At 55.0% G+C, this 13,818-nt stretch overlaps 1 protein-coding gene across 9 annotated transcripts in view; it reads left to right on the top strand.

Annotated features, from left to right (window-relative positions):
• Nucleotides 1-1,270: 1,270 nt before the first annotated feature.
• The window catches only part of RANBP3 (RAN binding protein 3), a 51,367-nt gene continuing 38,819 nt past the window's right edge, over nt 1,271-13,818 (top strand). For 2 of the 9 annotated variants that reach the window (XM_057708610.1, XM_057708605.1), the window contains exon 1: nt 1,271-1,355. In XM_057708610.1, the coding sequence (XP_057564593.1) occupies nt 1,334-1,355 (22 nt within the window). In that variant the 5' untranslated portion in view covers nt 1,271-1,333. Of the gene's footprint in view, nt 1,356-6,914; nt 7,082-13,818 lie in introns of all 9 variants that reach the window. The other 7 variants (XM_057708611.1, XM_057708609.1, XM_057708616.1 and 4 more) reach the window with 6 other exon arrangements.

The following is a 13,818-nucleotide window of genomic DNA, read 5'->3' as shown; positions in this document are numbered from 1 at the left end:
GGAATCATACTGGAGCAGGAAGGGAGCTGGGACTCAAACCGAAGACATGGGAAAGAAAGTCCCAAGCAGAGGGATCAGCCAGTGCAAAGATCCTGAGGCTGGAAGGAGTCTGGTGAGCTCCAAGGACACAGAAAGACCACATGGCTGAACTGACACAAGCAAGGGGGAGCATGGCAGCAAAAGCAGCCAGGCTTTCTAAGCCTGCATAAGAGATTTAGAAAGTATTCCAAGTTCAGCAGAAAGCCCTTTGGAAGCACTGAGGAAAGATGTGCCCTTGATCTCACTCACATTTTTAAAAGATTCTTCTGTGTGCTGCTTATTCCGTAAGAATGAAAGGAAAGAGAGCAGAGACAGAAGATGCTATTGGGTCTTCCAAGAGAGAGATGAGGATAGTATGGCCTGGAATAGGGAGAAGGCCAGGTGGGGAGAACAGGCGGATCTGGGCTCTATTTCGGAGACAAGGCAGAGGCCGAGGGATGTCGGCTGGCACGTGAGCCCAGGGCGTCCAATATTCTCCCCTAAGCCCTGGCGGGGGGGGGGGGGGGGGGGGTAGTGTCACCGGCCCACGTGATCGATGGTTTGGTGTCAGGCGCTGTTCGACCCGGGCCTCGGGGGCCGGTCGTCCCGGAGCTCCCATTCTGATGGCTCAGTGAGGTCAAGTGCCCTGTGCCCCGCCCCCCCGCCCCCCACGAATCTTCCCTTTGGCCAGTGATCCTCAACCTCTGACCTCTACTTCCCCCCAACCATCCCCCACCTCTCCACGTGGCCTCAGAAAGTTTGCCTAAAGTACTGGTCCCTTAGAAGGGGAAACTGAGGCCTGGGGCGACACAGGACGCCCCACGACCTCCTGTAGGGCCCCCTGCAAGCCTCGGTCCTGCGCACGTGGAATCCCGCCCCCCACCCCGACCCAGGGATCTACCTAGAAGGCCTCGGTCGTGGCGCCCTCCACGCTTGAAGCTCCCACTGCGGGGGCGAGGTCGGAAAACAGGCGGAAAGCAGGGGCATAAAGACCCACCCTGGCCCGCGCCGCCGGGAGGAACGTCCGTCCTCCGGTTGCCCGCGGCGCGCGAGAAGGCCCACTGCGCGTGAGCCCTGCCCTGCCCACGCCCCCTCGGTCGGCGGGAAAAGGAGGCGGGGGCGGTTAACGCGCAGGCGCGTGCTCCGAGCTCCGCCCGGCGGGGACAGCGGTCCCGAGCGCGGCTCCGCGCGCAGGCGCGAGCTGCCCGCCTCGCTCGGAGTCGACTTGGGATGTGCGCACGCGCGGGAGTTTCTGGCAGAAAGCAGACGAGCCCGGGCCGGCGCGGGGCCTTGTGGGAGGGCTTAAGGAAGTAAAATGGCGGACCTGGCGAACGAAGGTAGGGGAGGCGCCGTCGGGGGCCAGCTGGCGGTCAGGGAACGGGCGGCGGGAGGTCCGGGGGCCGCAGGCCCGAGATGTGAGCACCCTGGGTGCGGGGGGGCCTGTCTGCTCCGGGAGAGCGGCCCAGCGGGCCCCGCAGCCGCTCCCCATTGCGTCCCCTCAGGCCAGGCTCACCGGCCCGGCCCATCACTCCCGGCAGCCCCGGCCCTGCCAGCGTCCGGCCAGACGGCTCGGGAGACGGCGGGGGCCGTGGCCCCGAGGCCCTTCCGCCTCGCAGACCCTGCCGGGGACCGCAGGGGGCGGGAGGCGCGGCCTGAGCGCCTCGGCCTCGGATGTAAATAGACCGCCGGGCCTGGTCGCGGGCCCAGCGCGCCACGCTCCCTCCCCGCCCCCTCGTTCTCGGAGACCCGGGCTTCCCCCTTTCCCCGGCCTGGCTGTCGAGCTGGCCCGCCCCCCGACCCTGCGGGCTCCTCGTCCTCCGCCGGCCTGCCCCACGCCGAGGATGGAGAACGTCCGGTTTGTTTTCACCCCCACCCCCGGCTCAGCCCCCCGGTTCCCGCCAGTTCCCCCCGGATCCTTCGTGGCGACCCGAGACTCGCGCCTCGTCTGCGCTCATTTAGGCCCAGCCGCAGGATGTGGGCCGCTGAAAGCCCTGGCTGCTTTTCGGCCCTTTTTTTTGGTTGCACTTCCAGAGACAGAGACAGAGCCTGTGATCCCCTCCTCTGCGGAGCGCTGACATCCCAGCTGAGCGATTTTGACAAGGTTACAGTTCCGAACGGCCCAGGGAAATCTCCCCATCAGCCGATGTCTGATGAAATCAACCGTGGGGTTGAGATCGCTCGTAGCTTCAGGACTTTCTGAGGCCTATTTTTAGCTCCCTCCGTTTCTAGGTGCACGACTACAGGCAGGCGAGCTACCTGCCCGGCCCCGATTCCCCGCTCCCTGCTGGCCAGAGGTTTCCGTACTGAGCTGCCCCGATGCACGAATGAGAATAATACGTGCTCACCCTGGTGGAGCATTGGGGGTGGTACCAGATACCATTCAAAGTCTCGGGCGCATGTGATCTGGAGTAACCCTCACTCCGCACAAAAACTCCCGGAAGAAGGCACTGTCAGCTCCGTCCTCAGTGAGGAAACTGAGTTAGAGTGGTTGCATTACTTGTCCAAGGCTGGTCTCACAGCTAGTAAGGAGCAGGGAGGTAGACCTCCCCACGATGCATCTCTGCCACATCTCTCTAAGATAAAGGAGCCGGTGGAGGGTTGAGGCATTCCATTCACAAGATCCTTTTAAAAGCAGAATGGGGACTGGATAAGTGGGAGTCAGTGTGACACACTTTATGTAGTTGTATAATCAGCCGATTCATTTTCTTGAACTCAAGACTGACGTGCAGCATCTCATCCGACACCTCCATCTGAATGTCCAGGAGGCACATCAGACAAAACCCCTATCTTCCTCCACCAAACTCACCCACCCCATCATCTTTCTCCCCTTGTAGTAGATGGCAAGTCCATCTTTTAACTTGCTCAGGCCAAACACCTTGAAGTCGCCCTTAACGGCTCTCTTTCTCTCACATGCCGCAGCACGTCTTGTCAGTTCTACCTTAAAAATCTTCCCAGAGGGTGACCACTTCTCAATCACCATCACCACCTGCCGCCCATTGCATGGGCCTCCCTTCCACCTTCACCCATCTGACAATTTCCCAACCCAGAAGGCAGATGGCCCCCAAGACCTCCCTGTCCTCCTCTCCCGAGACTCTATCCCCGACTTGCCCTGCTTTAACCACTCTGGCTCTCTCTGCGTCCTTCGTGTGGTCCATATCCTCTCTCCTCTATGCCTTTGGGCCTGCTGGTTCCTCTGCCTGAGTCAGTCTTCCTCCTGATGTCCCTGTGGCTTGGACCTGCACCTCCTTCATGTTTTTACTTTCTTATTAAGAACTCTCTGGCCACCTGTTTTAAATTGTATCCGCACTCTCTATCCCTTTTACCCGGCCTCGTGTTATACCCCACGGCACTTACCACCAACCGGTGTGCTAGGTTTACTTGTTTGCCTGACTGCTCCTCTAGAATGTAAGCTCCACGAGGGCGAGGATTTCTGTCTGTCACTGATTCGGATAGTGCCTGGTGCAGAGGAGGTATGCAAGAAATGTTTGTTGAATGAACGAATGAATTCATCAGTGAGGACCTCTGTGGTGAGGTAGACCTTTGAACACAAAGGGAATATTGTGAATTCCTGTTTTCCAGGGACACCATTTCTAGCATAGGCGCTGACACGTGAGCTGTAGCTTGTAGATTGCATAGTTGAATGGGTAAGTGTAAAATAGAGAAAATGGAATGTTTTGTAGTACTTAAGTTTTTGCCTAGTAAATGCCACACTCACCTAGTACTTTGCCTCTGACACTAGTTCTGGCCTAGCTGTCTCCAAAAAGTCAAATCTTAGTGGCTGTTTATGCCTCCCATCTCTCTGCCATCCTTTAATTGGCTGTCCTGCTTCTCAACCCCATTTCTGGTTTTGGCTTGTGCAGCCCATTAGCATGTTTAATTTCTTATCCGCTGTGTGAACGAGGGCTTCCTTGCCTATGCATTGTGAAGCTTTAGGGACTGCCCCATATGTGTGCTTTCCCACTTGTTTAATTTCAGACGCCCTCTTGGCTTCTGTCTTTCCAGACTGGGATCCTAAGCATACCATCCTCACCCCTGGGCACCTGTAGCGACAGAAAGCAGCACAGCTGATCCTGACACGCAGCTAGGGTTGAGAACCACTGGCTTGAGTAGTACAGGTTAGGAGTGCTGTGCCCGTGTACAAAGAAGCAATTCCAGTTGTGTATCCAGTACAGTATCTTATTGGCCCTCGTTGCCATGCTGATCTTTTCAGGGATGGTGACTGCAGCCCCACAGCCCATTGTTGGTAGTCCTGTAGTCTGTGACTATTAAAGTCCAGTTGGAATGTCTCTATCCTAGGAGAGAGAGAGAGAGTGTGTGTGTGTGTGTGTGTTGTACGCTTGTGTCCTGGGATATTCTTTTCTGCTTGGCATTTTACTATTGATATATCTCAAAGTCTTTAATCATCCTATCTCTGGAGTTATTCTGCCTCGTAGACCAGCATCGGGAATTGAAGGCGGCATTTGGTCCCCGGTAAAGGTAAAGAGGCTGAGAAGAGGGTGAGCAAAGTGTATTCTAGATCCCAGCTTTAAAAGGTGCCATGTGTGTATGACGCCTTGTGGGCCTTTCGGTGTGGAAACCCAAGAGACGGTATAAAGCAGGGTCCTCGACTTTGGTCCTGTTGACATTTTGGACCGGATGATTCTCTGTTGAGGCCCGTCCTCTCTCTGCCCTGTAGGATGTTGAGCATCATAGCAGCACCCCTGACTGCACGTAAGATTCCAGCAGCACACACTGCCCCCTGCACCCCTGCCTTGGGGATCATGACAGCCAGCAACGTCTTCAGACGCTGTGTGGCGTCCCGGGGCGGGAGGTGGGGAGAATCACCCTCAGTTGAGACTCCGTATAAAGTGAGGGTGGGGCACAGGCTTCGCCTTAGAACCAGGTTTGTGTTTTGACTCTGCCTTGTACTCTCTGAGAGACTTTGGCCAAATTCCTAACCCCTTTGAGCCTCAGTTTCCTCACCAGCAAAACGAGGATAACGGAGATCATATCTATCCCACAGTTGTGTGAGCCTTGGCTGAATTAACACATGTAAATTCTGTAGCGCCTGTCTCAGCCCAGTAATAAACAGTAAATGGTAGCTGTTTTTACTGTGGTGGACTTATTTATAGACACATTGAGCTGAAGTGCTCAAAGCAAAGCAAGAGAGAGCAAGTAGTGAGTCTGAACAGCGCAGGTGCATCCACCCCTACTGAATGAGATAGCCCTGGGTGAGCCCTGGATGGGAGGTAGCCGGAGCTGGGCTGGCTGTCCTCTTAGGTTCTGTCTTGACTTGGACCACATGATCATCTAGCCAGGGGCTCACACCTCGGCACTCAGGCATTTGGCACCAGATAATTCTTCGCTGTGGGGCTCTGCTGGGCATTGTAGGATGTAGATCTGCTTTCCAGGTCTTGACCCGCTAGATACCAATAGCACCCTCCCCCGCTCTCCCAGTCATGACAACCAAAAGTGTCCAGACATTGCTCAGTGTTGGGGGTGGGGCGGGCATAATTGCCCCCCATTGAGAACCCCTGATCTGGCCTGACCAGGTATCAGTCCAGAGATTTTTAAGGGTGGTTTGGCTTTCCTCAGTTCTCACCTTACTCGTTGATTTAAAACCTTACCCTAGAGAGGACGAGATGCAGCTGAGTTTTTATTGATGAGCTAGAACTCAAACAGTTGGAATCCTCAGTTCCCTTGATTCTCACCACCCTCCTACCCTGCCCTAAGCTTCATTCTTAGGAGAAGTGAGAAGCAACTTTCAGAGTTTTCATGAAGTTATGATAAACATTAACCCTGGGGTTTGTCCTGAGGGCGGAGTGTGTACATTCAGCTCTCCCGTGCCTCTCACACCCGAGGCAGCTGGGGCCTGGTGGTAGCTCAGGGTGCCATGCTAAAGTCCTTACATACTTGAAAGAAAATTTAAGTTTTGCCCGGGATCCTATGTATAGACAGAAAAGCTTATAGTTCTGCACATTTAAAACTTGTCCACCACGTCTTCAACCTGCCTCTCAGTTAACTGGAGAATGAACTCAGCCCAGCAGTCTCATTACCCACAGGCATCGTCAGGTATTAGCGCTGGTGGGGATCTGCTGTGTGTTTGTACGCTGAGGGAGCTGGAGCGGGAGGAGGTGACGGGAAGTCAGTAAGGTCAGAGTGGGGTGGGGGGGGGCGGTGTTTGGGGCCGGCCAAGGGGGCATGTTAGGTACCAGTTGAATTCGCGCCCAGTAAGTGAGTTCAGACATGGAGAACAGGCTGGGGTGGAGTGAGAGGTAGGGGCATTTGGGGAGCAATGGGACGCATCTGGGGGGCTTGAAAGGGCCTGTCTCATGTAATGGAAACTACCTAGGAAAGGCAGCTGGCGAGCCTTGGTAGCTCTCCATGGTACTTCGAAGCCATCAGGAGGCAGATGGGTTTGCTTCGCTGTCTATTCAGGTTCAGGTGGTACTGCTGGCAGCAAGCAGCAGGGGTTCTCTGTTTTGTTTGAAGGGGTTTGTTTTTGCCACCCTCGTGCAGTAACCTTCCTGTGGTCCCACGGAGCTGTGATCGGTGTGACTGTGCGCGACTTGGTAGAAAACGATACAGCATAGGGTCTCAGAGCAAAGCACCTGCACTCCGCTTCATCCTTGGTTGTCTCGGCACTTGGTGCTGTTGCGTGGCACTTGCTGTGAATCTTAATCCTGACCGCGCTGCACGCTTATTGAGGGAGGTCGTGGAGGAAAATTAAAACTGATGCTGTGGCTGCACTGTTGGAGATTGTTACAGGAGGTCGGCATTGTCTAGGACCCCACAGATGTTTTACGACATGAAGCTGGAGTCCAAAACCACAGGCAGAAGTTGTAACCTTGCTTTGGAGACAAGCAGACATATATGATTCGGCCCATTTAGGTTTGTCTTTGTTTGCTTTTAATTAGGAGCCAATACTGAAGAAGTCTGAGATTTCGGGGAAAAGAATACTCCAGATTTCTAATTTCTCTTGAAAAACAGCAGCCAGCCTCAGCCTGCATTCCTGCGCAGTAATGACTTGCCTGGACTGAGGAGCAGCTGCCACCTTGAGGTGGACTGTGCCTCCCTGGACACGGTAGTCCCCCCAACTTGCTGGGGCCTTAGCCCGCTTCCCCCTTTCCCAGCACCTGCCGGACCTTGGCCGGCATTAGGGTTTCAGCCCTGCTGTGGCCCCTCTTAGATGCTGTGTTCTAAGCACTCAGGATGCTCTTTAGCAAAGAATTGCAGCAGAAGGCTCCTGACGGTCTGTCATTAACTCAGGATTCGGTGTCCTTGGAACGCTAGTACTCAGAGCAGCACAGGGCAGTGCTTCTCCAAGATGGTCCAGGGGCCCCGGAAGTCCCCAAGACCTTTCCAAGGGGACCATGAGTTCAAAACTATCTTCCTAACAATGCCAAGGCATCGTTTGCCCTTTTCACACTCACGCTCTTGTGAATCCAGAGGTTGTAATAGTGCGATATAGCAACAGATGGGCTGCAGAAGCTGATAAGAGAACCTGGCTGTCTTCTGTTAAGCCAGACGTTAAAGACATTGATCAAAATGTAAAATAATACCCTTCTTCTCCCTAGTTTTCTTGGTTTCAAAAATAGTAATTGTTCATAAAAGTGTATTGTCTAGGTAAGCCTTTGCTGACTATTATTATCTTAAGTAAATTAACTAGTTTTGGACATTTTCTTAGTCATATCAGTAGCTACAGCTCACATTTAGAAAAGCTCTCGGGATCCTCAATAATTCACAAGTGTGGAAAGGGCCAAAACAGTTTGAGAACCACTGGCACCAGCGGAGCCCACATGTGAAGGGCCTGCTGCGGCCTACAGGGAGATCCACGTGGGTTTCTCCCCAGTCTCAAGCCTCAAAGGAATTTTAGCCTGGATCTGACTGGCAGGCTCCGGTTGATGGCTTGTGGCGTGGTTGGAAGTGCCCTTAGTTTGTGTCTTGCTCTGCCACTTACTTGGCCAGGAGCTTGGCAAGTTGTTTGACCTCAGTTCATGCATCTGTAGAGTGGGAACAACGCTGATCGAGTCTGAGGATAGGTGTGAGAAAGGAACGTGTGCGGGTGACTGGCCCACTGGCGGGTGCCAGTCCACGTCAGTTACTGCTGGCTGTTAGTCTTCTGATTGGCTGCCTGGGCAGAGAGAAAGCTCCTTTTGGGTTACAGCCGAATGTCACTGGGACATTCCGGCGGGAGCTGTCCTGTGTGTTGTGGGTTGTTTGGCACTGTCCCTGGGCCTCTAGCCACATGATGCCAGTGGCACCCACCCATCCCAGCCGATGAGGAAAAATGTCTCCAGACATTGTCAGATGTCCCCTTGGGGGCAAAATCACCCCCTTTTGAGTACCCCTGGGTTAGGGGATTCTGTTGACCCTCCCCCCAAGACATAATGATGATGTGTGACGTAATCATCTGACCTACTAAAGTCCTAGGATGCAGCACACGCTTCAATACACACACTGAGCAAGGAGGTCACGCACAGTTGCTGGGGGTGGGGGGCACCCTGGTTTGTGCCATCTGACCCACCGAGAATTTACGTTGGTGGATAATGTGAGTTAGGTCTGACCCAGTCTTTTTCTGAATGGTTAGTACGCGGATTTCGGCCTCAGCGCAGGTGACGTTTGGGGTTGGCTCATTCTTCGTGGCCGGGGCCCATCCTGTGCGCAGGGCGGCGCTGAGCAGCGTCCCCACGCTCCCCCCGCCGGAGGCCGTCGGCAGCTGCTCCCCATCACGATAACCAGAAGTGTTCTCACACATCGTGTGTCGGGGTGTGGAGGGTGCAAAATAAAACTGTTCAAGGATAAACTGTTTGCCAACTGGAGCTTAGGGCTCACCCTCCCGACCTTTTTTTTTTCCATTATGGCCTTTTGACAGCCGTAGGCATCTTGGCATCGTGGACTTCATGTCCCTGTTAAGGGGGAACGGTGTTTTCCTTGACCTTCAGCACTGTTCCAGGTTCAAGGTGAGGACCTTCCGAGATGCTCTGTCTGGGCCATTCCCTTTCGGGGGCCTGAAGCCCAAGGCCATGTCTGTAAAAACGAGTCGGCCTGTCCCACTGTGCCGCATCTCCAGCCGCTGGCTCCAGGAGCCCAGCTCCTCCTTTCCAGTGGATCATTTTGACTCACTGGGCACCTGTTCTCCTGAAACCTGACAGAGACGACAGTGGTTACTCCACGCACGTGTCTAGGAGGCCAGCCTTGCTTTTGCAGTGCATTTCAAATGCCTTGGCTAAATTGAACTCCCCCAGTCTTGCCACACACAATTTCGGGAATTCGTCGGCCCAGAATTAATGCCCGTGTTGCATCTGTAACCGCAGAGCAGGAGTGGGGAAAACAGTTCTGGAGAGTTTGGCGTCTCCGGTGGCAAGAGTGAGGAAACAGGCTCCCATTTGCTCGGAGGAGAAGGGATGTTCTGCAGCATTGAGTGGCCGCCGGGGAGCTGAGAGTCCAGGGCCCGGGTTACTTGTCTTCGGTGTCAATTGGAGGGGGCCCCCTGCTTGTGGAGTCTTGTCAGAGGAGCGGGGGTCGTGTTCGCTGACAGCGTCGGCTGCTGAGTGAGCGAGACGTGCTCCCACAGCCTCGTACGGGCGCCTCCGTCTCCCCACAGCTCAGGCAGCAGCAGGCTCTGTGTCCACGACAGTCAGGCCCCATCCACCTCGGCCCGTCTCCAGGGCCACAGCGCTCGCCCGAGCCGCCCTGTCACTGCCACTTCTCACCTGGACAGCACCTCAGGGCTCCTCGCCGGTGCCCTGGCAGCTCCTCCTGCCGCCCTGAAATCTGTTCTCCTCACCACCCCCAGGGTGGTCTTCCCTGACGTCATGTTACAAAACTTCGTAACACACAGAAATGGAAAGGATTGCACAAGGACCACTGGCCCAGGTGGTCTTTTACAGAACTCAGCCGGATCACATCAAATCCCTGCTTGGACGCCTCATCACGCACCCCTGCCCCTAAACGCACCTCCCACCCTCCCCCAAGGAAACTCTCAGGTGACGTTGGCCTCCAGGTCCTTCCTGTCCTCAGGACGTGCGCGCTTGGGGTTCCCCTGCCCGGCACCCTCTGCCTTCGCCTGGTCGCCCCTCACGCCCGAGCCCTCCCCACCCGCGGCCCCCCTCTCCCGCCGCCCTGCTTTAGCGGCCTCTAGCAGCTCCTCCAGGGTTTCCTCGTTACCCCGCCACGACTCCGGCTGCTTGTTTTCCTCTCCCCTCCCCACTAGAGAGCTGTGGCCTCGCCCACCTCTCCTGCCCTCTGGGTGCCCGCTGCCTGGCACGCCGTGGCTCTCGGGGAGTCGTGCCGCTGTGAGCAGGGCTCGGCTTGCGGCCTGCGGTGGGCCCTCACCTCAGCGATTCCCTCGGCCTCGGGAGGACTCGGGATTCTGAGGGAGTGAGCGCTCGTGGTGCAGTGTCCCCGTGTCCAGGCAGCTCTTGGAAGGGGCCACACCGGGAGGCGTTTATCATCGTTGTGGGCCTGGCGACTGGAGACAGTGCTGGAGTCCAAGACCCCCTGCTTTGAGACGGCATCAGTGTATCTGCAGTCTCTGTGTGTGGAGTTCTAGTAACAGCCGTACTGCCAGCCACTTCCCAAGCATTTGGTTCGCATCAGTTCCTTCAGTCCTTCTGAACCGACTGGGGTGTACGTCCCGTCCCTGTTGACAGATGCAGGCAGTGTGTGTGGAGAAAGGGAGTTAATTTGCCTGGAGGCCCAGCCGCAGGTGGTTGAGGTCCATCTGAACACACAGAAACCAGCGCCCGCCTTCCCGAACTTCATCAGTTGGTCTGCAGCCTCAGCAGAGGTTCTGCCGTCCTCAGACCCCCTTCCTGTGAGGGGATTTCCGCGTCTTCGCTGGAACTTTCCCCTGAATCTTCGGCGCCTATATTGATATTTCACCTCTGCTGTGCTCGTGTCCCGCCATCTAGTGGCGGAATAGAGAAGTGCTGTCAAAGGTGGCTCCCCGATTTCTCAGTCCTTTGAGGTGAGGTTGCTGGCTTTGCTTTATTAATAGGTTCATTAACAGGTTCTTGGATTTAAGGCACAGAGGTATCCAAAGTGCAGGGCCTGCCCCAGCAGCTTGTAGTCTAAGTGGATGGGGCAGGGGTCGGGGGGGCTTCAGGGCCGATAGCTCTACAAGTAAAGAAGGCGACGTAGCTCAGCCTGAGAGGGGTGGCGGGGCCGTGAAGCACCCAGCTTGGAAGCCAGGCTTAGGTTCTGGTCCCACCTCTGCTGTTTACCAGCTTTGTGACCTGGGCAGGGGTTCCATCTCTCCAAGGCCTCTCAGTCTTGTTTCGTGGTTTGCAGATCAAAGATGGTAAATAGTTTCTGTGCTATAGGGTTGTGATGACGTTGAATGAGACAGGGTATGTAAAGCATCCAACCCCCGGGTCTAGGAAGGGCCATTCAACAAATACGAGTTGCTCATCACCCCCTGCTGTTGTCAGAAATGTAGGGTCAGGGGCTTCCTAGGTGGCGCAGTGGTTAAGAATCCGCCTGCCAATGTAGAGGTCACTGGGTCGATCCCAGCTCCAGGAAGATCCCACATGCCGTGGAGCAACTAAGCCCGTGTGCCAAAAAAAAAAAAAAAAAAAAAAAAGAAATGTAGGGTCAGGTTAGAACCCTGAAGAGTGGCTCGGTTTTCAGTAGGTGATGGTAATGGCGTGATGCAGAGCCTTCCAGAGAGAAGGGCATAAAATGAAAGATGCCGTCATCTCCCTAAATTGTGCGCCCTCTGATCTCCCTGAGACCAGTTGAGAGCTGCCTGAGGAAAAATATATTCAAGTACCAAAAAAAGAAGGAAGGGGCCCACCGCCCACTAGCCGGGCTGTGTGGCCGCCGAGCCTGCGGTACACCGAGATCAGAGAGGCATCACCTAGCAACAGCACGATCGAGATCAGTTCCATTCTTCACCAAAGAATTAGCTGGCGAGCAGAGTTGACACATCGGTGACGCGTTCACCTTTCTTTTGCTGCACAGAACTGTTTATAATAATTCCTGAGGAAAGAAATGACTCGAAGGGTTGAGATAGTAAGTGTCGCAGGATTAAAGCAGTTGCCACGTATTAACAGTATTAACAGACCGTTGTTTGTGTTGGCAAGATGCTTTCCATATTTTTTGCACAGATAAGAAGATTAAGATACATCAGCCCAGGATTAAAGCTCATTTTGCACAAGTACCTTGCGGACATTTTGGTCAGGAATTCTAAGTGGCTTTCCAGATGGGGGCTATGTCCTGGCAGGTGTTCGAGCCATCATTTAGGAGGGGGATAAACAGAACAGGCCTCGGTGTTCCAGATTTCCTTCTCTGTGTGTTTTCCTGGGTCTACATATTTTCTTCTGTTTAGTGTAACAGACATCCTCAGAGACAAAGGCTGGAGGCAGCCGCGGTGGGGTGCCAGAGCTTGTCTCAGGGCAGGCCCGCCCGAGGTGTCTGTGTGCCTGCCTCCCTGCACAGTGTGAAGAAGGGACGTCCACGTGCGGGGTGAACGCACGCAGAGAATGTGTGTGTTTTCAGCTCAGGTTGTGCATGTGTTACACAGAGCATCCCACGCTTACACGTTTGACAGATGAAGATGGCGTCGCTTGACTCCCCGTAGAGCGCGGGTCTTGGCTCTTTCCTCGAGGAGCCTGAGGATCTGCTGTTGGCGTGACTGCACGCGGGAGCAGATGGTCACGTGACTTGCTGAAAGCCTCAGGCCCCCTCTCAAAACCCATCGCGCACCCTCCAGTTTCACGTGTACTCTTCCAGAGCTGTTTCTCTAGAATGTTCACTGACAGCTGCTTAACTCCTGTTACTTCTCAAAAGAAGAGTCTCGATTTCTTAGCTTCGAGGCCCACCTGAGTGGGAAGGATGGGAGGAAGCAAACTGGGGCGGTGACTTCTCCCTTTTGCCCTCGCGGCGCTCAGATAGCGCCGGGGGTCGGGGCCAGAGTCAGGCCCGCCTAGGTTGGAGACCCAGCCCCAGCTTGGACAAGTTGCTCACCCTCTCTGAGTCTCTGTTCCTGTTCTGTAAACTAAGGACCTACCTCTATGGTGGTTGTGAAGATTCAGCACAGTGATGCAGATAAAGTGCTGAGCAGCCCGCCTGGCCCACAAGTTCTCCCCGAGCAATGACTGCTGCCCTGTGTGAGACCACCCCAGCGTTCCCGGAAACCCCATCTGGGAAGGTCCTTGCTGTGACCACGTGGCAGTGGCTGGAGAAGTCTAAAGATGGGATCCCAAGACCCGTGTCACCCTGGAGGTTGGGGACGCACCCTCTTCTACCCTGGGGCCGCCTCTGGGGTCCAGGCCAGCTCCTCACCCCCCTTCCCTTGCTTGCGGTAGGGACTTGGCCTGCCTTCCTCACGTGGGGCAGCCGCCACCACCCACCCTGTCCCTAGGGGCTCCTCCTACTTAGACTGGCTGCAGGGCAGTACTCCCTCCATTCCCTTCCTTGCTGCACCTGAAATAGACACAGGAGTCATTTTGTTTTAAGGGTTTTGCCACCAGTCAGTCTCTGGGCAGAAAAGACAGATAAAACCATGAGTCCTGTACCCTGGCCTGCTTGTAGCAGTGGTATCAGGAAGCCCACTGTTTCTGTCAAGTGTGCAGCTTTTTAAAGCTCTCCTCCTGCTTTTGACCCTCCTTACCCACTATTTGAGGAGGCAGTTTACGGGCTTTCTCCCTGACAAAGACATTGTGCACAGATTACAGAGATGCCTTCAGGGCAGGCCTTTTAGAAATTTCTACGCATGCACCCAAGCTATCTGGGGACTTTCCCTCGTCCCAGGGCCCCTGGTCAGTAGTTTCTGCTTTAGGAGAAGGGCCTGGCTCCTTGGCGACCTCTTTCCTA

The sequence above is a fragment of the Hippopotamus amphibius genome, chromosome 15 (assembly GCF_030028045.1).
Source record: "Hippopotamus amphibius kiboko isolate mHipAmp2 chromosome 15, mHipAmp2.hap2, whole genome shotgun sequence".
NCBI lineage: Eukaryota > Metazoa > Chordata > Mammalia > Artiodactyla > Hippopotamidae > Hippopotamus > Hippopotamus amphibius.
Note: the sequence above shows the minus strand (reverse complement) of the source record. Positions and strands in the feature narration are given on the sequence as shown.